Source organism: Mchenga conophoros, linkage group LG14 (assembly GCF_057382185.1).
Source record: "Mchenga conophoros isolate Kocher_MC1m ecotype Shallow Benthic linkage group LG14, M_conophoros_male_GT1.1, whole genome shotgun sequence".
NCBI lineage: Eukaryota > Metazoa > Chordata > Actinopteri > Cichliformes > Cichlidae > Mchenga > Mchenga conophoros.
Genome location: NC_140539.1, coordinates 16,130,122 through 16,152,263, shown reverse-complemented (window position 1 = coordinate 16,152,263; position 22,142 = coordinate 16,130,122). Strand labels below are relative to the sequence as shown.

The 22,142-nt window shown below is 40.5% G+C and overlaps 1 protein-coding gene across 1 annotated transcript in view; it reads right to left on the bottom strand.

Moving 5' to 3' along the window:
* Positions 1–18,267, bottom strand: part of brwd1 (bromodomain and WD repeat domain containing 1) — a 28,409-nt gene extending 10,142 nt beyond the window's left edge. Inside the window, exons 1-25 of the mRNA XM_085245535.1 lie at positions 17,863–18,267; positions 17,687–17,745; positions 17,534–17,563; positions 17,267–17,326; positions 16,518–16,668; positions 16,231–16,329; positions 13,797–13,957; positions 13,356–13,577; positions 10,680–10,780; positions 8,257–8,327; positions 7,846–7,946; positions 7,660–7,700; positions 7,427–7,528; positions 5,197–5,350; positions 4,952–5,086; positions 4,260–4,388; positions 4,001–4,149; positions 3,752–3,828; positions 3,366–3,578; positions 3,068–3,251; positions 2,200–2,290; positions 1,812–1,934; positions 1,641–1,711; positions 1,232–1,457; positions 974–1,090 (exon numbers count right to left, since the gene is read on the bottom strand). Of these exons, the coding sequence (XP_085101661.1) occupies positions 974–1,090; positions 1,232–1,457; positions 1,641–1,711; positions 1,812–1,934; positions 2,200–2,290; positions 3,068–3,251; positions 3,366–3,578; positions 3,752–3,828; positions 4,001–4,149; positions 4,260–4,388; positions 4,952–5,086; positions 5,197–5,350; positions 7,427–7,528; positions 7,660–7,700; positions 7,846–7,946; positions 8,257–8,327; positions 10,680–10,780; positions 13,356–13,577; positions 13,797–13,957; positions 16,231–16,329; positions 16,518–16,668; positions 17,267–17,326; positions 17,534–17,563; positions 17,687–17,745; positions 17,863–17,899 (2,904 nt within the window). The 5' untranslated portion in view covers positions 17,900–18,267. The remainder of the gene's footprint in view (positions 1–973; positions 1,091–1,231; positions 1,458–1,640; positions 1,712–1,811; positions 1,935–2,199; positions 2,291–3,067; positions 3,252–3,365; positions 3,579–3,751; positions 3,829–4,000; positions 4,150–4,259; positions 4,389–4,951; positions 5,087–5,196; positions 5,351–7,426; positions 7,529–7,659; positions 7,701–7,845; positions 7,947–8,256; positions 8,328–10,679; positions 10,781–13,355; positions 13,578–13,796; positions 13,958–16,230; positions 16,330–16,517; positions 16,669–17,266; positions 17,327–17,533; positions 17,564–17,686; positions 17,746–17,862) is intronic.
* Between the last annotated feature and the right edge of the window lie 3,875 nt (positions 18,268–22,142).

The following is a 22,142-nucleotide window of genomic DNA, read 5'->3' as shown; positions in this document are numbered from 1 at the left end:
ACACTGCTTTTTACATTAGAAATAAGCAGCAGTACTGAGAGCACAATCTGCAATGAAATAATTAACTAAATCAAAATGCTTATTTAACCGTTCTCGGGCCATAAATGACCAAAATAACAATTTTCTGTAGCATTAATCTTGTCTTATTTGCAACAGTGTTGCATTTTATTGTTATATTTTAGACTAGATTCTAGATTTTAAGCACCATTGTATTATCATCATCTGATGACGTTCCCGATCGGAGCAGAGAGTCATGTGACATGTGCAACATCCTTTATATGAGAGTGTACACAAAAAAAAAGAAAAACAAGAAGAGAATGATGACGGCCGTATCAGGGTAGGGTTTAAGGTTTTGTGGAGCCAGCTTACACAAAGCCTGGCTGGGTTGAACCTCCCTCAGTCTACCCCTCTGGGTTGACATGAGCATCATTTCTTGATTTTACAACTATGACTACAAGTATAAGGCTGCCAACTAAAACCACAAGAAGTAAATGTACTTGTCCTTTTAATTTAAGGAAAAAAAAACCCCAAAAGACAAAAAACCTTGAAGGATTTAGCTCTGCCAGACCAAATCGCGATCTTGTACTTTTAGGCTAGAAGACCTATTTATGGTGTTCAGCCAAAACCCAAGACTACATTTAATTTAGCCACTATACATTTCATGCCCCAAACAGTCTTCATTTCCTTCCACACCGTGTGCTTACTATTAAATATTGCTGCAATAAAATGAAATATACTTACTAAGTACAAGTATTGGTTTGTTGATAAAAAAAAAAGTTTAAAAATAAACTTGACTGGTTGTTTTGTGGTGATGAAGGCATTTGACCTTATCCAGGGTTAAAGCTTAAACAAATTTATTGCAGAATTGTTCAAATAAACAGCACTAAGCAGAAATGTCGGCTACTGCAATCTCATAAATGAGAGAGTATGATTTTTCTTTTCCAATTAGGCATTAGGCTGATGACCCTCTTACCTCATCACCCATTTGGGGAACAAAAGGAGACTTCCTGGGAATGACATCAGTGATCCATGGCGATGGTCTGAACTCATTGGACACTTCCCTGTTAATGGATGGTCTGGGCTTTGGACGCTGATTGAAGCACCAACATGTAAAACATTAAACAAGTTAATATGAGATATTTTCAAATATTTCACACTCGTCATTCTGTCTAAGCAGTTATTAATCAGATTCACAAAGAGAAAAAGATAAATGAGGATTAAGGAACCTTACCCGAGGAAACTTGTTCTTTGCCTTCTTTGCCTTCTCTTTGCCTTTCTTTTTAGGTCTTTCCTCCTCATCACTTTGCTGCTTTTCCTCCTCTTCCTCGTTCTCTTCCTCCTCCTCTTCAGAGCTGCTGAGTCTGCGCCTTACTCGTTTCCGTGATGACAGTGGAGTTGAGGGCTGCAGATTTATACCAGCGTCTGCCGTCCAGTCAGAGTATTCGCTGGATGTATGGCTGTCCAATCAAAAGCAGGTGTGATTACCACAAAAAGCTACACACTTAATTACACAAATATTGCTACTGTAGATATTTTTTTGATACAGGAAATGTTTGGTTACCAGGGAAAGCCTGTTTCTCTGAAAAGTGACTGATGGGGAAAATAATGCCCGTTGACCCTGATCTATAAAGTATATTCACCTTGAGCTGTCAGTTTTCCACTCTTCCTCATCATTGGAGGAATCCAGGTCACTACCATCCAGCTCATTGTCCTGGAGAGATGAAAAAAAACAAAAAACAATTACACACAATTAAGAGGGGGGGGGGGAACGACTTGTAAAGAGCGCTTTCATCAAGAGGAGAGTGCATCACCTCTGAGTGCATCTCCGAACTTGCCGTCTCCTCTCCCTCTTCACACGATTCGTCGATGTATTCCAATGCATCTCCACGGCTGTGCGCTCGCTTCGCGGTGGAAGGCTCATCGTCTGAATCATCCTGGGGGGACAGATGGGAATGATTCAGCATCGGTGAAAATAAAGCTGTACTAAAATAGATATGAAAAAACCAAACAACAACTTTCATCACTTAGTTAACCGTTTCAAAAGGACACTCAATATATAGCGTGCCTTTTGTTCTTCGATCCTTTAGCACTTTTTTTTTTTTTTTTTACTGCAGCATTCCCTTGCAAATTGGTAAAATTTTACTAAATGCTGTGAAAATTTAAAACCATCTTCACTGGGTGGAAAAACAGGAAACCTACTCGACAGCTGCTGTACATAATGCGCCTCTTCTTTACATTGTACTGAACCACCTCCTCGTCTCCTCTGGCTACTCGAACGTCCTCCTGGTCCCTGAAAAATATAATTCACGTCAAAATAAGCACCCAGAAAAATGCTAGAAAACCTCACTGATGACCAAGTTTAGACATGACTTTCTGTTCATGTCATTCCCAGTGCTTCCCACGAGGAACTGGCCCTTCGTTAGCAGACAAACAATCTATATATTTCAGACCAAAGGACTGAGTAAACCTGTTAGGTTTTCTGAATCGACAGACCTGATTAACACAAAAATGTATTTTTTTCATTATTGACCCAAATTAATTACACATTGGAATCTACTGAATAAATCTGCATAGCCAGAACATTATGAACATCTTTATCCAGCATGAAGCAAAACAGATACGATCCACTCAGGATCTCTGAAGGTGCCCTGTGGTGTCTTGTAAGGAGGCCGTGGCACCAAATCTTTTTAAGCCCAGTAAGCTGCAAGCCCCATCATGCTGTCCCCGTTTATACAGTTGATTAGCAAAAAATACTGCTGGGATTGAAAAACCTAAAGGAATTGCCATTTCTGAGATGCTCGTTATCTGCCCTTACCTTTCCCTGGTTTACCTGTTGTCAAACTATACTAATCTTTAACCTGCCCATCTGACTTACAGCCAACATACCTATTACAAGAAGTGACTCTTCACTCTACATCAAAACATCCCACACGTCGTTGTTATTGGACGATCAACAACATTCACTACATCTGCAATAGATTCCAATCTTTTAAAATTGGTTTCCATTTATTTATAAACTATAAAAATCTTTCCCATAAACAATGACACATCTTGGCACATATTGTACCTGTAGCTGCTGTGTGGAAGTTCGGGTACCACCACCCTGCGTCTCCAGGCCTGCAGGTCTCTCTCAGTGGCCATCTGGCTGCGAGGAGCGTTCTGGTGCATCTGTCGTACGCCCTCCACTTGTCCACTGCGGCGAAGACCCACATTAGGGGGTGACTGCACATCTGCTCGGTCGTTCACGGACACTGAAGTGAAAAATACTCGCTGTCAGCAAATACTTTAAGTCTTTTCTGGATATTCTGAGAAATTCTAAGGTCTACTAAAACCAATCCAGTGCAGCAGTGATGGTGTACTGATACCTCTTCGCGGTGTGCTTGGTGCTGGAGCCAACACAGAGCCTTGGGCCTCGGCTGGCCCTTCGGGTACTGCTCCCGTCTCAGGCTGGTTCTGTCTGTCTTGTTGCTCTTGAAGCTGTCGGATGGCCTCGTCCAGAAGGCTGCTGCGTCTGACTGCAACCTCCTCGGGTTCTGCCGTCTGCTGGCTGATGACCTGCTCTACCACCTCACCATCACCTGAAGATGTGATACATGTCAAACACCATCAAGTTTGATATGTTTAGCTGTAAATACAGTTCAGATGGTCTTAAATCGAGACAATAAAACAGTGAAAATGGGTCTGTGACATTTAAAAGTATATAATCTTCCATTAAGGTAATGGACTAATTGCAGCAGAATTATGGTCTTACTGGTGGCTACATATCCCAGCTGAGGTACCAGGTGCTCTGCAGCAATGTTCTCCCGCCCTGGGACAAGTCGCTGGTACCTAAAAATCAAGGAAAAATGTCGAATTCAAAGACAGGCCAGGGAAAACCATTTTAACTTTGTCATGCTGCTCTCAGGCAATCAGAACCTCTGATTTAACATTCAAACATCTGAACTTTTGGGCAATAAACGAAGACTGTAATGCTGCATAATGAAAACAAGGTGACGTCTACCGTGGGGGGTGAGGGTTTCCATCCACATCCACTAAAAACGGTGGTGGCATAAGATGGGGAGCCTGCTGTGTCTGTTCGTCCAGCACAAAGCCGTTGGCATCCCGGATCAGCGGTCTGTAGTCTGTGTGGAAGAACACCTGATCTGGAAGCTGCGTGGAGACCAGGAGAAGCAGGAAATAAGTAAATGTCTTCACTTTGCTCACAAAACGTAAAATTTCAACCCTTTTCTCGATCTCCAAAATGCAACAGTTCTTCTTGCCTTTTCATAGGGCTTGGAACTGCCGAAGCCAAAGATGAGTAGATGGCCATGGGAGTCCGTGCAGGCGAAACGCTGACCATCGGGAGTGAATTTGCAGTCAAAAACAGCTCCGTGACCCTGGCCTTCAATCTGGATGAAAAACCACAAAATAGAAGAAACTTGTCAGAAAATGAGAATTTTTAACAACAGCACAAATCCTTCCCTCACAGTAACTGGGAAAGACTAATGATGTTGTATTTCCTTCTCTCACTTTGCACAAAAAATACCACAAAAAAAAAAAAAATGTATCCAAATAGAAGAAATCCTGCTTTCAGGGTTAACTTTATGCACACTGCTTTTAATCATAATCATGCTACTGCCCTAATTTAGTGTCCATCAGAATAAAAACATTATAACCACATCTGCCCAGCAGTCATAGATCATTCGTTGTCACATGTGTGAGTCAGTGCTCTCCCGCTGTTATAGGATGTAAAGGAGGAAAGAATCTAGCTCACTTGCCTCTTACTGTGTGCAGAGATGCACCTTGGCCAAAACAACTACACTGTTCCTTCAGTCCCTCACAATTAAGTGTTATAGCGAATGAATCACACTCTGAGCGCATCATGTTATCGCTCCATCCCGCCGGGGTTAACAACTTTCCGCTGTGCACCATCCTATAAAAGCCAACTTCAGGCAGTGCTGTGTCAGCGTACCATGTTGAAGTAATGCTGTGTGTTTGTGCCTCGCAGCAGGTCCCATATGAACACGTTCCCATCGTGGCCAGCAGACAGGATGATCCTGGGGTCAAAAGGGTGAGGTTCGAGGACAAACACCTCTGCCTCGTGGCCCTGAAAAACAAGCACACTCGAGTTGATCTCTGGTTTAAAATGAGAATCTGTGGCAGTTACATCATAGTCAGTATTAATATGAGCTCTGCAGCAGAACGCAGCACAATTACTTTAAGGATATGTAGCAGCTGTCCTGTGTAGGAGTTCCACACTTTGAGGAGATGGTTGTTAACAGCCGTGATGACTGTATTGTCATGGCGATCCCACGCTACCATGGTGACTTTGGGTTTGAAGTAGCTTTCCTCTTCACTCATTGGCTCAACACTGAGAGAGAAAAATAACAAACGAACATCAAATAACAAATTATTCATAATACTAAAAAAGTAATATGGAAACGAATCTATAAAGTCCCTTTGACACATCTCGTGATGACACTGTAATCATAGAAATCCAGATTTTAATTCTAACACAAAGTACCAGATTATTATCACTAAATTCTTGTGAAAGGCAGGCTTTGGCACATGAGAGGTTTGTAGTCATTTCCAAGACAAAAAGGCTGGATGATAAACAGAATGTTTTTTAAAAGATATTTGAAAAACACATGCAGAGATATTTTTTTTTAAAAAAGAAAAAAAAAAGATGAATATAAATATGCTACTTTCAGCTGCTCCCTTATTCACACGGGGTTGCCACAGCGGGTAGCTCCGCATGTTTGATTTGGCAGACTTTACTCCGGATGCCCTTCCCGGCACAACACCAAAGGGATTTGTGTCTCCTCCCGGAATTAAAGCTGGGGAGCGTTTACTTGTTAAGCAAATGTGTTTGAGATGAATGCAATTACCTGGAAATCATTTGACCGCCCCCCAACCCCCAAATATAACTGAAAATAGCACAAACATCACATTGAGTTTTTAAACTGAAAACAACCGTTATTGACAGAGGCAACAAAAGCCTGGGAAAAAAAGTGTGATGAGTTAATTTTGCAGAATTAAGTAGTATTATGCCTCACCATTATGTGGGCAAACGGTTTGATTTAAAATTAACACACTGCAGTTTTATGATGAGAAACACTAGAGGATTTATTCAGCTATCGTTAGAAGATTCAGAGAATCCGGAGATCCTGTGTACAGAAGGAACGAGGGAACACTTCTGAGAAATGTCATCAGTGCACACAGGTTTGTTGCTGCATTTGCAAGTGCAAGATAAAAACCAAACACGCAAAGCAGAGCTCTGACCCCAGTGCTCATGACACTAAAGGAGAGTACACGGCACAGGAAACTTGCCTGAATTCTGTCTTTATTTACATTTTACACTGCATCGGAACACCTTGGTAAACAGGAGCTGTACATTTTAAATATATGCTCATGTTTTCATATACATATAAATTCTGCATGAGCTACAGAATAGAGACTGAATTTTGGAAGCAGACCTAGTTTAGCACGGAACAATCTGTCCAGAGGAATGCTCTGCTGGCAAACCGAGAACACCATGTATACCTAGAGGTATGAGTCTCATTCAGGTAAGTCCTTGCTTATTTTAATAAAACAATGCCAACCCACATTCTGCATTTACTGGTAATTCAATGCATGCGGCTTTCTTTCTTCTAGTGACTGCTGAAATTAAAAGTTCATTTTAACGCTTTAAAATAAATCCATAAATAGGCGCCTGAAAGTGTTGAAAAGTGGCTTCTTTTAGGCAGACTTTGATTTTACGCAGCTAATTTTTTGCCAGTGCAAGAACTGTGCTTTAAATTATATACATACCGGTATGTACAGCGAAACACAGCCTGAATGTTTGAAAGCCTCCCCAGTTTGACACTGAACATGCGTTAACTGGCAGATAAAAACAAACATAAGATCTGTCCTCCATTTCCACTGGTTACTCTCCAGGAATAACTAGCCTATAGTAAGGAAGTGAAGCTATACACAACCTAAGACAACACAAAGCCTAATCCTGGGGACACAATACAACTGAACCAGACAAACTTATTCATAAAACAACCCTGTAATTACAAAAAAATACATCAATCAGTATTACCCCTCAGCAAACAAGTTCTTTCAGTGGTATGTATAATTATATACATAAAGAAAACCTTTGTTGGCGACTTGCTTTCCAAACAGATGACCGAGCCAATACAAGCCGACAACTGAACAAATAAGTATTTGAGCAAACGGTTTCCTCAGCTGCCGTCAGCACCTGGTTTACTTGGACATGCTCCGACAGCTCCTCCGAGCAGCTTAGGCAGCAAACGCTTCCTTTTCGTTCAGCAAATCGGGCACTTTTTATTCCAAATGAGAATCTAGCTCATTCTGTGCTATTAAAGAACCAAAATCAAGAAGGCATCTTCACCAAGATAAGACCCACTTTCGTCCACGCTGGTTCACAAGAGCAAAGACTCACCCTGGAATAGTGGCAGACATGTTCAGCAGGATGCACCTCCACTGCTGCCGCTGGTGGAGCTTCCAGATCCGTGCTGTTCCATCTCGACTTCCACTCACAAACCTGGCACGGGACAGCGACAAACACCAGGCACCATCACTTTACACACCATCCCACTCAGTTAAACGTGTACTCTGAATACTGCAATACTTGATATAATTTTTAAATAATAATAGAATGAGCTTTTATCATACCTTTCACCTGAGTGGCAAAATTGGATGCTATCAACTTTGTCCTAGAAACCAGAGACATGTAAAAGGATCATCAGGATCAAAAGGAGAAGAACAACAAATTCTTACATCAAATTTGCATTTGCAGCTCAAAGTTCTGCCAATAAAACCTTTGTAAGGATAAAGTTTTGCTCTTCAGATGATGCTTACCGTGTGCTCATGGAGCTCTGATATCTTTTCTGGGCTCCCACTTCCCAAGTAATATATTCGGATGACATCATCAGTACTTCCTGTTGCTAAAAACATCCCACCTGGAAAAAAGTTGGTAACGTGAAATGGCGTGTTGCACTTAATTTATTTTATTTAACCTTTATTTATACAGGTAGTCCCATGGAGACTCGATGTCTCATTCACAAGAGACCTGTTCCAGACAACCATTAAAATTACAACAATAAAATAACTAAATAATTCTTTAGTTAGACACATGAAGTAGCACAGAGGTCATTAAAAACTAGCAGCTCTTTATTGATTGCTTTGGCTCTAGACTTTGTTTACAGGATGGTGGAGGAGACAGTGGAGAAATGGCAGGAAAAGGGACTCAACATATAAATGTCTGGTTACCTGGACTGAATGAGGAGCACACGGTCTGAACACCTGGCCTTGGCCGCTCTGTAAATTTGTGCGGTCGATCGCTGGAAGTAGAGAAGAAAACATCACTGATTTCATCCAAAATAGAACACGTGACTGAATTCGGAGCAGACGCTAAAGAAATGATGTTTTCGTTTTTATATTTCATGTCTACCTTTTGCCCTGTCCTTCAACATAAACTGACAGTCAAACTTACATCTAAACCAACCAGCATCTCAACATTTTGGATGACAGACGAGATTACAGCCGGGTCGGATGTCACGCTGCCATTGTTTTGGTCAGATAAGAGACAACAACATACTTGCATATCAGTTAAACAGGCGTTCAAGGTTTAGAATACAACTAAACTTAGCACAAAAACAGAAGGAGATCTGTGTGTGGTGGGTAATATCTTTGTTGTAACAATGCCTCCTCTCATAAATCTTACACCACTGGAAAGCCTGCTTATTCCCCCTTTAATGTTGCATTTGTGAGTTGAGCATCAAGGCCAAACAGCTTATTCTGCTGTTGACTATTGTTTGGTGTTGTTTACTGTATTACATGATTGAAGTCTGAAGAAACAAGATATATTGGAAATTTAACTATTTATTTATTTAACAAACAGGGACCCCTGTAGCATGTGGAAGGTGACAGGTACAACAACCTGGCACCACTTTCTCGTACTAATCACCAACTTGGTCACACACTGCTGTGGGATCTCATTCTTCAACCAGCAATTGTTGCACATCAACCAGTGTGGTTGTGTTGGTCACTCTGGTATGAACAGCACACCCAAAATGATACCAAAAATCTTCAGTGGGATTGAGGTCAGGACTAAGGGCAGGCATTTCCATCCTCTCTACTCAAAAATTCTGTTAGTCTGCAATAAATCCCAATGTGTGGGGCGAGCACCACCTTGGAGGATAGTTTGGTCCCAAAAAGCGCAGATGTGGGATTGCCGCTGCATGCAGAAACTTATCTTATCTGCACCGAGATTGCCTCCAATGATGACAAGCCCCGGTGAGGGAGATGCCGCCCCACATCATCACACTGCCTTCACCAAAAGCTGTTAACCTATCGTTGCTGCAATCAGCAATTGCATTCTCCACATCCTCTCCACACTTTGACCCCACAAACAATCCACCTGCCGCAGGCAGAATCTCAATTCATCGCTGAACACACCATTCCTCCACATGTTCTCTGACATCACCCATTATATGTAAATTGCCCTTCAACTTGGAGATGGTACTAGGTACTCCAAATAATGCTGCATCTTGGTTTGTGGAACACCAGCTTGAAGTTTCCAGATTAGTGAAATGTAGCATGTCTGGAGCAGACACCAACCGACTGCTGTAGCAGGGTCCCTGCTCACAGGTGCTGCCAATCAGGTGTCTGATTGGCAGCACCTGTGTTACCAGAAGTTCAAAACAAGAATAAGCTGTTTAGCATTGGCAGAAAACATCTGACAAGTTATTCATGAGCGCAACCCACCTACTCAACTCTGCTGTTCAACCCAAAAATGTGGCACCACTTAAAAGGAAATAATCAACGTTCCCAGTGGTATAAGATTTATTGCCAAGAAGCATTGTTAAAAAGAAATAATCAAAGAAACAAATTTTCTTATTTATATGCTTTCTATCTGAGCTTCTTTAAGACAAGGCAGACGCCAGTATAAAGGATGATGTAATGGCAATACACCAGCAGCCAACACTGGGAGTTAAAAACCTTTTAAGCCCAATGTGACTTGTTTTCCAGTTACGCCTTAGGCCCTACTGCTAATTTCCATTAGAATAATAATTTCTAATGGATGACTATTCCCACTCCTATGTACAAGGCGTTGCACAGCTTAGCATTGTTTGTGCCTCGGTGGAAGCGACACACACACAGAAACTAAACTGTTTTGTACTTTAATACATTTATAATAGTTTTATTTTTTTCTTCTTTAGCAGTCTTAGTTTACTGCTCCAGCTGAACTGTGTTCAACAGCATTTCATCAATGGATTACGCATCTGATTTGGGATGAATGCTTTGACAGAATATTTGCCACCAACATTTTGAGGTTAATTGGTGATTCTAAATTACCCATTCGCACTCAGATTAACACCCGTCTCTTAGTCCTGAGACAGGCTGGCGACCATCCAGGGTGTGCCCTGCCTCTCGTCTTGTGGCAGTTGTGATATGCTCTATCAAGTGTTCAATAAGCATGTGGTTTGACAACCATTAATATAGTTTCCGTGTTTTTGCAAAGAGCAGCCGCAGAGGCAGAGACCACCCTCACTACTGTCTGACGCACACCCAGTCATTTTGTTCTAGAAACAGGCCTGAAATATTACAGAAACCTCTCGGTTCAGAGCGGAGCTATGAGGGTTACTCCTGGGAGGCTTTCAAGGGGTACCGAGTTAACATACAGCACTCACCTAAAGTTTATGCTGTTGGCATCCCACTGCCAGAAGCAGACAGTAGCATCAGTTCCAGTGGACAGCATGTAACGTTTGGAGCCCTTGGCAAACGGTGAAAACTGAAACCACAAGAAAAACCACCCATCAGACCCCACTCCAGCCAGTGAGTCAGTCTATGTAGACCGAAACCTGCATTTCACAGAGAAAGGTGAATATTAACCTTTTCTCCCCCTGTACTGGCCAAGACAAAATCTTGATCTTGAGCCAACGGTTAAGAAGGACGAGGTTAAATTTTATTTTCTGGTGTGCACCAACAATGATTTTCAGACTGACTGGACCAGAAATGCTCTTACTGGCTTCAGGACATCTTTAAGTGAAAGGAAAAACAGGCGACAGAGCACGGAAAATGACTCTAAACAGTAAATACGTTCCCAGTATCACGCAGTACTGTTTCTACACATAGCTATGAGGTGAAGAGGAGCTGAAGTAAAGAGAAGACCAAATGAACCATTATCTTTCACATAAAACCAGAACTTGTACAGTTTCATTTCAGTCAATCAGGGAGTTTCTGTGCCATTAAAAACAGTTGCATGGCAGGTAAACTTAACTCACTGAAATAAAAAATGCTTTTATAGAGAAAGAAGGTGGCAAGAGAACTGTAGAAAAGTAAAGATCATGACCGGTGTTTTACTCAGAACATTTTCTTCATGAATCGGCCAGCACTAATATGTACAACTGTGTGATTTTAGAGTGCCACTACACAACATTCACACATGAGAAAAATCTAAAGAAATTAATGAAATCAGTTTATCATTTACTTTGGAAAAGCATGCACATGCTCATATTTAACTTCAATGAACATTTAAAGCCAGCAGTGCATTTTGCAACACTGAAGATACAGCCATCTTGTTTGAATAAACTTTACTGAACTGTTGATGGACGAAACTAAAATGGATTTTGTGCTTATGTTAAATTCTGGCCATGGAGAAAGGACTGTTTAAATTATTAAGTACTGTGAGAGAAAAACAAAGGATAAAAGAATGGGCTAAACCTACTAGCAACGAATGTTGATGCACAAAATCTGGTGCACTGCCAGAGCGATCCAGGTGCAACTTACGCTCTGCAGTTTCTGTTCCAGGACGTGACTACACAGCCATAAATCGGTCTATTTCTGACAACAATCGTTTAGGTCACAGAGTGTAACAAGAGAATCTCACACCAAACCAAAAGATACAGTCACACCGTTAGGGCTGAACGATTATGGAAAATAATCTAATTGCGATTTTTTGCCCCAATATTGCGATTGCGATGCGATATGCGATTATTTTTTAAGGTCTTTGCCTTCTGTATTATTAAACAAAGACAAGCAATACATCATATAGTATGGCCAATACTATATTACATTAATTTTAAACTGTTCTTTCCTGGAAGACAGACCTCTGTTATGATGACATGAGGTGATGCATGAATTGATGACTGACATTTTTATTTAACTTCTTCAATCACAACAGTATATTTGAACATACACAATAGTTTATTTTTAGCTTACAAACATCTGAGCATACATAAAAAAAATCAGTGGCTTTACCACACTCAGTTTTTCGACATCTGTGAACTACTAGACAGTCATTCAATTAAAAAATAATATTAAATAAATAAAACTAATAAATAAAAAATACACACATCTTACTGATCTCTGCAGTCAGTAACATTACACATAAAGTGCAAACATAATAGCAATTGTATAAACACACACACAAACACGCCTTTAAAGTTTAAAGGCGTGAAATTGGACGGTCTAGCCTTCTGATTAGCTAATCAGAAGGCTAGTTCTGATTAGCGTCACCGCTGTCTCGGTGGAGTTTAATAAACTCGGCCGTCTGCTTCTTGCTATCTAAAATATAACCAGACACTGGTGTAAATTCTCGACTGTCTCATACTTCTGTTTAATAAGTTTTCTGTTTGACGTTTAGTCAGCTGTGTGAAAACCAAGGAGGAACCCACCCGGGGGATTAATAAAGTTTTATTTTATCTAATCTAATAACTTTAATCTCAGCCAAACCGATTTACTCACGAACAAACAAAACACTGAAAAAAGCCCAACAATAACATTTTTAGGTTGTCTAAGTGACTTATATATTACGTTTAACCCGAGCAGCGAAACTCCGCGGTGATCTGAAAATGATGTGCCGGGAGTTGTGCCGTTCTCGGCCGCATCAGTAATCCTCGAGCTCCCGGCTAGCTGTCGAGCTGGTGGGTAGCAGACGCCTCTGAAAACGTCGAAGCACTTTTGCAAATATGGGATATCTTGATAAACCGAGCAGATATTTGATGTTTACACAACTACTTTCTCGCCTGAAAATATGTTAAAAGTTTATTTTGTGACCCAGAAAGATTAGTATGAGTAATTTTAAAACTTAGTAGCGGCCGCCATTGCTGGAAACTGGAGTTTGGCTGGGCCGCGCTATGAATTCTGGGATATGGTAGTAATTTGGACAGCCTTATAATCGCAGTATAATCGCAGCCTTTGCGGTTAGAAAATTGCACTTGATCATGTCGCGATATTATCGCAAATGCGATATATCGTTCAGCCCTACACACCGTGATTCCCTGAGGATTTTGTCTTCAAATAAAGCACTGGATGAACCCACGTTTAAAACAAACAGCATAATATAAAGACTGAAGCTCCTTTACCTGAAGGGAGGTAATGGATCCACTGTGTCCCTGCAGCACAGCTACGGGGGCACAGGTACGAAGGCACCACACACGGATGGTTTTGTCACAGCTTCCTGCAGCAATTAGCGTATTCTCATAGTTAACTGCCAAGTCTGTGATCTCTGCAGAGTGTCCTCGCAGCGTTGAATGAAGCCTTCCATCAAACGAAGACCAAATCTTCACCAAGCAGTCATCTGAGCCCTTAAAAACAAAAACAAGAGCATATGCTTTAGTATACCTGTATGAGAAGAAGAATCTGGGGTACACAGTTAAGGTGGGCACAAGCAACTTAACACTCTAATATTAACAATGCATGTACAGTGGGTGCAATCTGAGTGCTCTTTCATGCAGAAAAACGCTGATTATTATTCTTACAAAGTAGGTGTTTAATTCTGAGAAGAGTGACAAGCTCCAACTTACTGTAAAGATCCTGAGACCAGTGCGATCAAATGCAATACAGTACACTGCAGACAGATGCCCCAGGATCCGCCTATGTAGACGCATGTGCTCATAGTTGCTGACAGGACAGATGGAGCTGAAGCGTTGCGCTCCGGTCAGCTCTCTCCCTCGATGCACCTTCACTGTTGGCAGCATGCAATCAGAAAAATAGTAGTAAACAGAGTTGTAAATAAACTACAAATACAGTAAGGCAGAAGCAGAGGGTGATGAACACAAAGGAAAATATAAGCCTTTAGATACATCACCAAATAAAAGTCAGGTTTCAGTTTGTCTCACCAGCTTTCACCTTTCCTTTTTTACATTTTTTATTTCAGTTTCATAGGCTTTATTTACACAAACACAGCTTGAAATTAAACTCCATTTCCCAATTCAAAACTGATTCGTAAACAAGAACAAAATCACTTCCTTTCTTAAATCTGCTCCATCTGGTTTTTATATGTTGCTAGGGGAAACAAACTATGAGAAACAAGAAGTTCTCCATAAGGGTTTTTTTTTTTTCCTTCTTTTTCGCTTTAAGGTCTTAGAGCTTTAAAAATTTAAGGACAGATTTTAGATGACAATTTATACAAATGTAACTTGGTAAAGAGTTACTTCACTAGTATTTTTGATGTGTGTGTTGTGTGTCCTGAGGAAGGAATGGGATTTACAAGGTTGTTTATGACAGCATAAAAGAAATAGATGGCCCAGCTCCAGGATCAAACAGGAATAATCAGAAATGCACCGAATTGCATGAGTAAAATGATAATTCCACTTAAACGTTTAAAAATGGCGACTTGTGATTAACAGCTCGTTACATCATGGCAAACAATGTGGTGGGGTGTAAGCCTGTCAAGCAAAAGAAAATTAAATGCTGTATTTAGGGCTGCAGCAATCAATTATTTTTAGTAATTAAGTAATCATCAATTAATCGAGTAATCAGATAAGAAATACTTTAGTCTTATTAATGGGCAATAATAAGGTCTTTCAAAATAAACTGCTCATTGTAATTTCTAAAAATGAAACCAATTATTTAAAGTTTAACTACACACAACATCCGTCATAAAACAAAAATCTACACCCTGTGATTGTTTTTACGTCCCATATTAAAATGTAATTTTTTAAAGAAAACATTCTTTAATTGAAAAATATAAATACTCTCAAGTACTCTCTTTCAGAGTTTTATCTCCTGGATGAGGTAGATTTGTTGTGTTTTCATGTTTATGAGTTTTTGTGCATGTGTGTGTTTCTGCGTGTGAAGTCAAGCGAAGAGTGGGTTTGTGCCTGTAAGCCTTTAAAGAAGAATGTGGTGGCTGCAACGAAGACAAGCGAGCATGTCAGCATTCTGAAGTTTGCACTGTGCTTTGATGGAAAGTTTCTGAGCTGCTCAAAACAGATGTTATGATGGTGTAGATGCATATGGTGTTACTCTATAATTATAATAATAATAATAAAAAATATTATTATTCAGTGTCCAGAGTTTTAGTGGCCCACGTACATTTTTATTGGCTTGTGAAAAAGCTTGCATTTTTTTAATTTTTAAATTGTAAAGCAATTTATGAACACAATATTTTATATTATTTCACCTTCAATCTGAAAAATGTTACAAAAGCCTTGAAATTAATGTGATCTAGTAAACCTCATGCCCCACTTTAGACTCACCCCTGTTTGCTGCAGGTATCGCTTCAATATAAAATAGGGCAGCTAGCGTCAGCCTTCAACAAGCTGTATAATTTAAATCTAAACGCACTATCAGACTAAGTTATCAGCTCATCTGCATGTTTTAATACAATTTCTGGAGGATTATTACAGATTTTTCGCTGTGTAAAACAGTGGCGAATGGAGCAGCTACAGTTTGCTTTTCTTCGAGTCGGGGTTTGTTGTTTAGATGCTTTTAGGAAAGTGTCCTGCTCACTTTTTCCAAGTAACGGAATTAATGTTGATCACAGGAACAGCGCTGCTGTTTTGGATGCTAGAAACACGTTTTCTTTCACTCTACCTGAGCTCAGCGTCTCGGTAACGACTCCACATTAAACTATGTCAGCATCATCATTACTGCTGCTGTTTTCTTACCAGTTTTTTGTTTAAAACTGGGGACTGTGTGGGCTTAATGTTTTCAGACTCTGTATTCATTCACTGCTCCTAAACATATTTCTATTTCATGTCTATTTGTCATCACAAATGCCGGTGGAACTCTTGCATTTCCATGGTGACAATGGTGCACTACAGAGCCAATGTATTAAACAAAGCATTGAAACAAACAATTTGTGTCAAGAACTTTTTATTATCAAATTACTCGAAGAATTGTTGCAGCCCGAGCTTTATTAAACTTACACTGAGCCAGTTATTAATGTGTGCATATCATTGATCCATTTCACTTCACACCAATGAGAAGTATACAGAGGAAGGTCAGGCCTACCTAGCTGTGGAGGTTTCTTGCAGTTCAAAGGCCTCTCTGGTGGTCTGCCCCGGTGAAGGGCTGCATATGATGAAGCTTTAAACCTCTCGCTGTCACAGTCTGAAAATCAACACCAAAAGTTCACAGAACGATTCTGCTGATTGCGAGTAGTAGTACTATTTGACACAGACACTGTCAGTTATGGTGTACATACAGACCAGTATACCATCCAAACCTTTATAATAATGGGATCTAAATATGTTTCTGAGTAACGTCCACCACACACAAAGTTCTTGAAGACTGCTCACCTTTTGCAGTCCTAAGCATGGACTGCTTTCCAGATCCCAGGAGAGAATGAACACCTGGGACACATGATGGCACCTCTTTATCAAGAAGTGGTCCAATCTGCTTACATATCTGTAGCAAGTGGTTTGGTGCAATATGTCTGTTGGCTGCAACCTATCAGTGCAAGCAAACAAACAAATAACATAAAATAAATCATTGTATGGACATGACAGTGAAAACAGACCACTTATAAAACCATTTAAAAATGAATAGCCAGTAATTCTGATAACCAGTAAATAAAGTAAATGTATGTTAAACAGATGGAAAAACAGGGAGAAAGATAGGTTTCTGAACTCCTATTCTCACAGGCGTGGCTTATTTTTATCGACCAATCACAGCGCATCTCGAAAGCGAACTAACGCAGAGACAGCGCATCTCGGCTTCTGATTGGCCAGTGAAGCCGTCTCGACCAAGAGAGAAGCCAAACTACCCACCCTATCTGCGGTACAACAGTCGGGCTAAATAATATCAAACTCAGTGTTTAAATGCCGTTTTTTCTGCACCACACAACACTTCACAGTAAGAAATGTAGCCACTGAGAGAGAGTTTTGACCTTGTGCAAAGCCACAAGTCGACGATTTCCAACAGTAACCCAGCAGGAAAAAAGAACAAAGACCGTAAACAAGAACGGAGCGTGGCCGCACGGTCCCCCGTCACAAGACAATAACAACCGCCGATAGTGCATAACAACATACACGAAGTTAAAGCTTACCACATCTTCATATGTTCTCGGGTGCTCATTTCCAAGCCAGTCCAATCTCCCGGGTAAGAGCTGTCGAAAAGAGAGTTTGGTAAAGCGAAGTCAGAACAGAAAACGCCAGCAGCTCCACATCAAGCTAGTAAAAAAACCGGGTGATGTCAAAGGAGTAACGGGGTATTAAAAGTCGACTGAGTGAAACAAGTTTATGCCCGGACTCAGTCAACACCAACGGGTAGCAGCTAGTTAGCTGTTAAAGGCAAAGACAGCTGGGATACATACCTGATATTCCTCCAGCTCGTTCGCAAGGACCTGCAGAGGATTAAAAAACACACGATTCAGATGAGAATGTCTCCATCAACTCAACTCATTATCAAGTGGCTAGCCAACTATTTTGAAATACAACAGTGTGAGAGTCAAAGCACGCCAGCTCACCTCAGCCGCTCTCCGACATGGACCCGTTGTGAGAAAACGCGATATCAAGTAATAGAGCTCTGAAATGAACGGGGAGAACATTTAACAGCCGGAAAAGCAAATGGGATATCAATTATAACACGAGCGACACCGTTGTAATATTAAGCTTTTCAACTGGCTTTACTTCAACGGCTTACCCGACTCAAGGAGCGAAATGTTCCGATTTTTGGCCATTGAAACGGCCGTGATTTGGAGAGTTGAAACAAATTTTCCGCTAACTTTATGGCTACAGAGAATATGATATATTTATTTAATTTCAGTTACACAGCTCTGGCCCCCTCCACGGTTGCTCCCGCTTTCTATTCAGCCTGTTTGCAGTCGCCATTGGAAGGATGAGGCCTCAGCGATACGGCTTACTTCCGCCAAAGCGGAGTAACACAGGAAAAAGGGGGTGGGGAGGAGCACTCGCTCAACAAAAGACAAAAGTATACGTTCGCGTGTTGGTTAGGTACACGGCAGGTTCGGAGTGCAACGTCAGGTATTGATACGACTCCCCGACCACGTGTCGATAACAAGTCATTTAAGAAAAAAATACACACGATCAATCCATCGCGCGCCCCCTTTTTTTAGCGACCAAGGTCGTGAGTTCTGCACATGACGTCATAGATAATGGTCGCAAAATTGCCTTATCGACCTCCTGATAAATGCGTTTTACCGGTTTTCCGAAATTATCAGTGATGAGCCCTAATAATATTGCCATCCTCGGCTCTAGTACGCTGTATAAATATATATAGAAATCTGTATTTCATGCTTTTTATCTAAAGTGCAGGCTATTTTTTATTGGTGGGTTATTATGAAATATACTTGCACTTATATTCTTTGTGAATTGTATAAAATTGACAGCTTTTACCAAAGAATTTGCCATTTGATTGCACATTTACGACACTAAAATTAACTGTTAAATTGCATTGTTATGTAATCTTTGAAGCAATAATAATATTCTATTGATTGTTCCTTATGCAAAATACATGTTTTGTTTTGTTTTTCCCCTCTTGGGCCTATAGACAGGATATATTGGGCATGCGGTCAGGATTAAATAAACACGAAAAATGATGTATTACAAATCTGAGAATCAAAACTCATTCTTGACTTGAGCAACAGATACCGGAAGGTCATTTCAATTGCTGAAAAAGCAAATAAAAATATCCAAAGATACATAAAGAAAATTTTTTTTTTAAAAAAGTTAAAAGAAAAGAAAAAAATATGCATGGCATTTTTCGCATTTTTATTTTATTTTCAGTACTGGTTAATTGTGTCTTATACCTTTTAAAATTTCTCTACATGAGTCATTCTGAGAGCTGAAAATTACACTTACTCATCAGTGCTTTCTGTTCCACTCTGGATGGGCATGACCTGCAGTGGGTGATGACAAGGTTGAAAGCCTAGACTGTAAACAAAAGATCTGTCATATACACTATATTGTTGGAACGATTTGGTAAGGCTATTATAGACAACATTATTGTCAGATGTGTTATAGTTTCACATAAAAGATCTGCCTTTGGTGTTAAAGTTGAACGTGTTCTTTGGGGTTTTATGTAAAAAACAAACAAACAAACAAACAAACAAACAAAAAACCAGTCAGTTTTTCTTCATTCACTTCCTTTAGGGGCCGCCATAGCAGCACATTTATCTTCATCTCACCCTATCACTAGCATCTTCTTTTGTTACACCAACCCTCCTTCACTGCATCCACTTAAGTGCTTCAGGTGAGGTTCCTTTAAAAAGAATGTTTATTACATTTAAAACTCTACCTGCCCAGTCTTTTTCATATATAGCAGAACTACTGCATTTGCCCTCTCTGATCATGTGGGTAATCTTTTCCTAAACTTGCGCCCATTATTTTTGGCTCTTGTTTTTCTAAAGTATGTATGGAAGTGTGTATGCAGGAATAAAAATAGGACCGTTTATTTGACTGTGTGTTTGTATATTTTGACATGTACACTTAGTACAAGTTATGAGCCAACGTATCTTCTCTGTGGTCTCTTTTCTTTGATCGTCATATATATATAGTTTGAGGACTGACTTATGTGGCTGAGGGAGAGGTCACAGGAAGAAAATCATTGCTGACCGAGAGATGCAGGCCACAGATATTGTTCACCATGATTTTCTTCTTAAAAATAAAATTATAACTTTTACTAGTAGTGGTACATAACAACTGGTTCTTTAACCTATCCAAAAGGTTAGAGTAATAAAGCACTTTAAAAGGACTGGTCTATTTCCCAGCATGCCAAGTATATCATGTACTGAACACTAAGAAAACCAAAAAGCTCATTGTTGACTTCAGGAGACACAGCACCGACTTGGCCCCCCTTTACATCAACGGGGAGTGTGTGCAGAGGGTCCACACCTTCCGGTTCCTTGGTGTCCTCATCTCTGCTGACATCTCCTGGACAGACATAATCTCAGCGGTCGTCAAGAAGGCCCAACAGCGGCTGCACTTCCTGAGAGTCCTCAGGAAGTACAAGCTGAACTCCAACCTGCTGCTGACCTTCTACTGCTCGTCCATTGAGAGCCTGCTAACCTACTGCATCACGGTATGGTACGCAGCTGCACCAAGTCGGATAGAGTGAGGCTTCAGAGTGTAGTCAAGACAGCACAAAAGATCATCGGCTGCCCTCTCCCCTCCCTGATGGACATTTATTCCTCCCGCTGCCTCAGCAGAGCAGCAAACATTATCAAGGACAGCTCCCACCCTGGTTTCAATATGTTCAGCCTGCTTCCCTCAGGGAAGCGCTACAGGTGCATCAGCACAAAAACCCACAGACTCAAAAACAGTTTCTTCCCCAAAGCCATAACCACCCTGAACTCACACATGCACCGATTACACATCCCCCCCCAATTTTTTTTCTTTCCACTTCCTCTATGGACCACCGCTGTGCAATGCCAATTCTATGTGCAATAACTCAACTGTATATACACAACACTATTTATTACATATTACTTTTTTTTTATAAAAACCGGCTTGTTTATTTGTACATTATATATATATATATATATATATATATATATATATATATATATATATATATATATCTTTTTCCCTATGTTAATACTGTCCATATGTATATAGCGTAGGAGATGCTCTGTATCTCATTGTACAACTGTATAGTGACAATAAGGGCATTCTATTCTATGTGGAGAATTGCAAAAGGTTTTTTTTTAAAGTGGTTCTGTGCCACTGTCAAGGTTCAAGATCTTAATTATTTTTAGCTGATGAGCAAATGCAACTTTGAACGTACATAATCAATAATTACATAGAAAATCTTGGGCCAAACTGTGTGTACAGTAGGGGCTCAGGAGCTCAGTACCAAACACCCCAAGCAGCACAATGGTCAGATATTTACACTGATCAGTCGTAACACGATGTGCCTAATGTTGTGTTGGTCCCCCTTTCGATGCCAAAATAACTCTGACCCATTGAGGCATGGACTCAACTAGACCCCTGAAGGTGTGCTATGGTATTTGGCACCAAAATGTTAGCAATAGGTCATTTTTGTTCTGCAAGATGCTAGGTGGGGCCTTCATAGACCAGACAGTTGTCCAGCACATCAAACAGATGCTTGATTGAATTGAGATTTGGGGAATTTGGAGGTCAAGTCAACACCTCAAACTCATGCTCCTCAAATCATTCTGCTGTGTGGCATGGCTCATTATCCTGTTGAAAGAGCCCATAGCTATCTGGGAATACTGTTTCCAAGCCACCTCCATTCCATTGCTCTGTGCTCCAGTTCTGATGGTCAAGCGCCCATTGTTGGTACTTTTGGGGGTCAGCATGGGCAGCCTTTAAAGTCTGAGGTTATTAAACACCATATGCAACAAACAGCAACCGACTGTGTATTCTGAAACCTTTCCATCAAAATTAGCATTAACATTTTTTGGCAATGTGAGCAACAGCAACTCATCTATTGGATCTGACCACACAGGGCAGCCTTCATTTACCACGCAGATCAATTAACCATGACCACCCATGACCCTGTTGCTGGTTCACCATGGACCACTGCAGACCAGTAATGCCCCACAAGAGCTGAAGTTTTGGAGATCGACTGACCCAGTCATCTAGCCATCACAATATGGCCCTTTGACAGACTCGCTCAAATCCTTACGCTCGTCCATTTTTCCTGCCCCCAACACATCGAGTTTGAGGACAAGATGTTAATTTGCTCCCTAATATAACCCACCCACCATCAGGTGCTATGATGGAGATTTAATCACTGTTATTTACTTCACCTGTGGTCATAATGTTATTCCTGATCAGTGTAAATGTCACCATCTTTATAAAGTGATCTTCAGTGATTCTCTTATCAAATTAACTGAGAAATCTAAAAAAAAAAAATGAAAAAGCAACAATTAGTAACTTAGGCATTTTAGTTTGAGGAATTTCTAATATCTATAATTTAAGTGGTTTACAATAGAAACA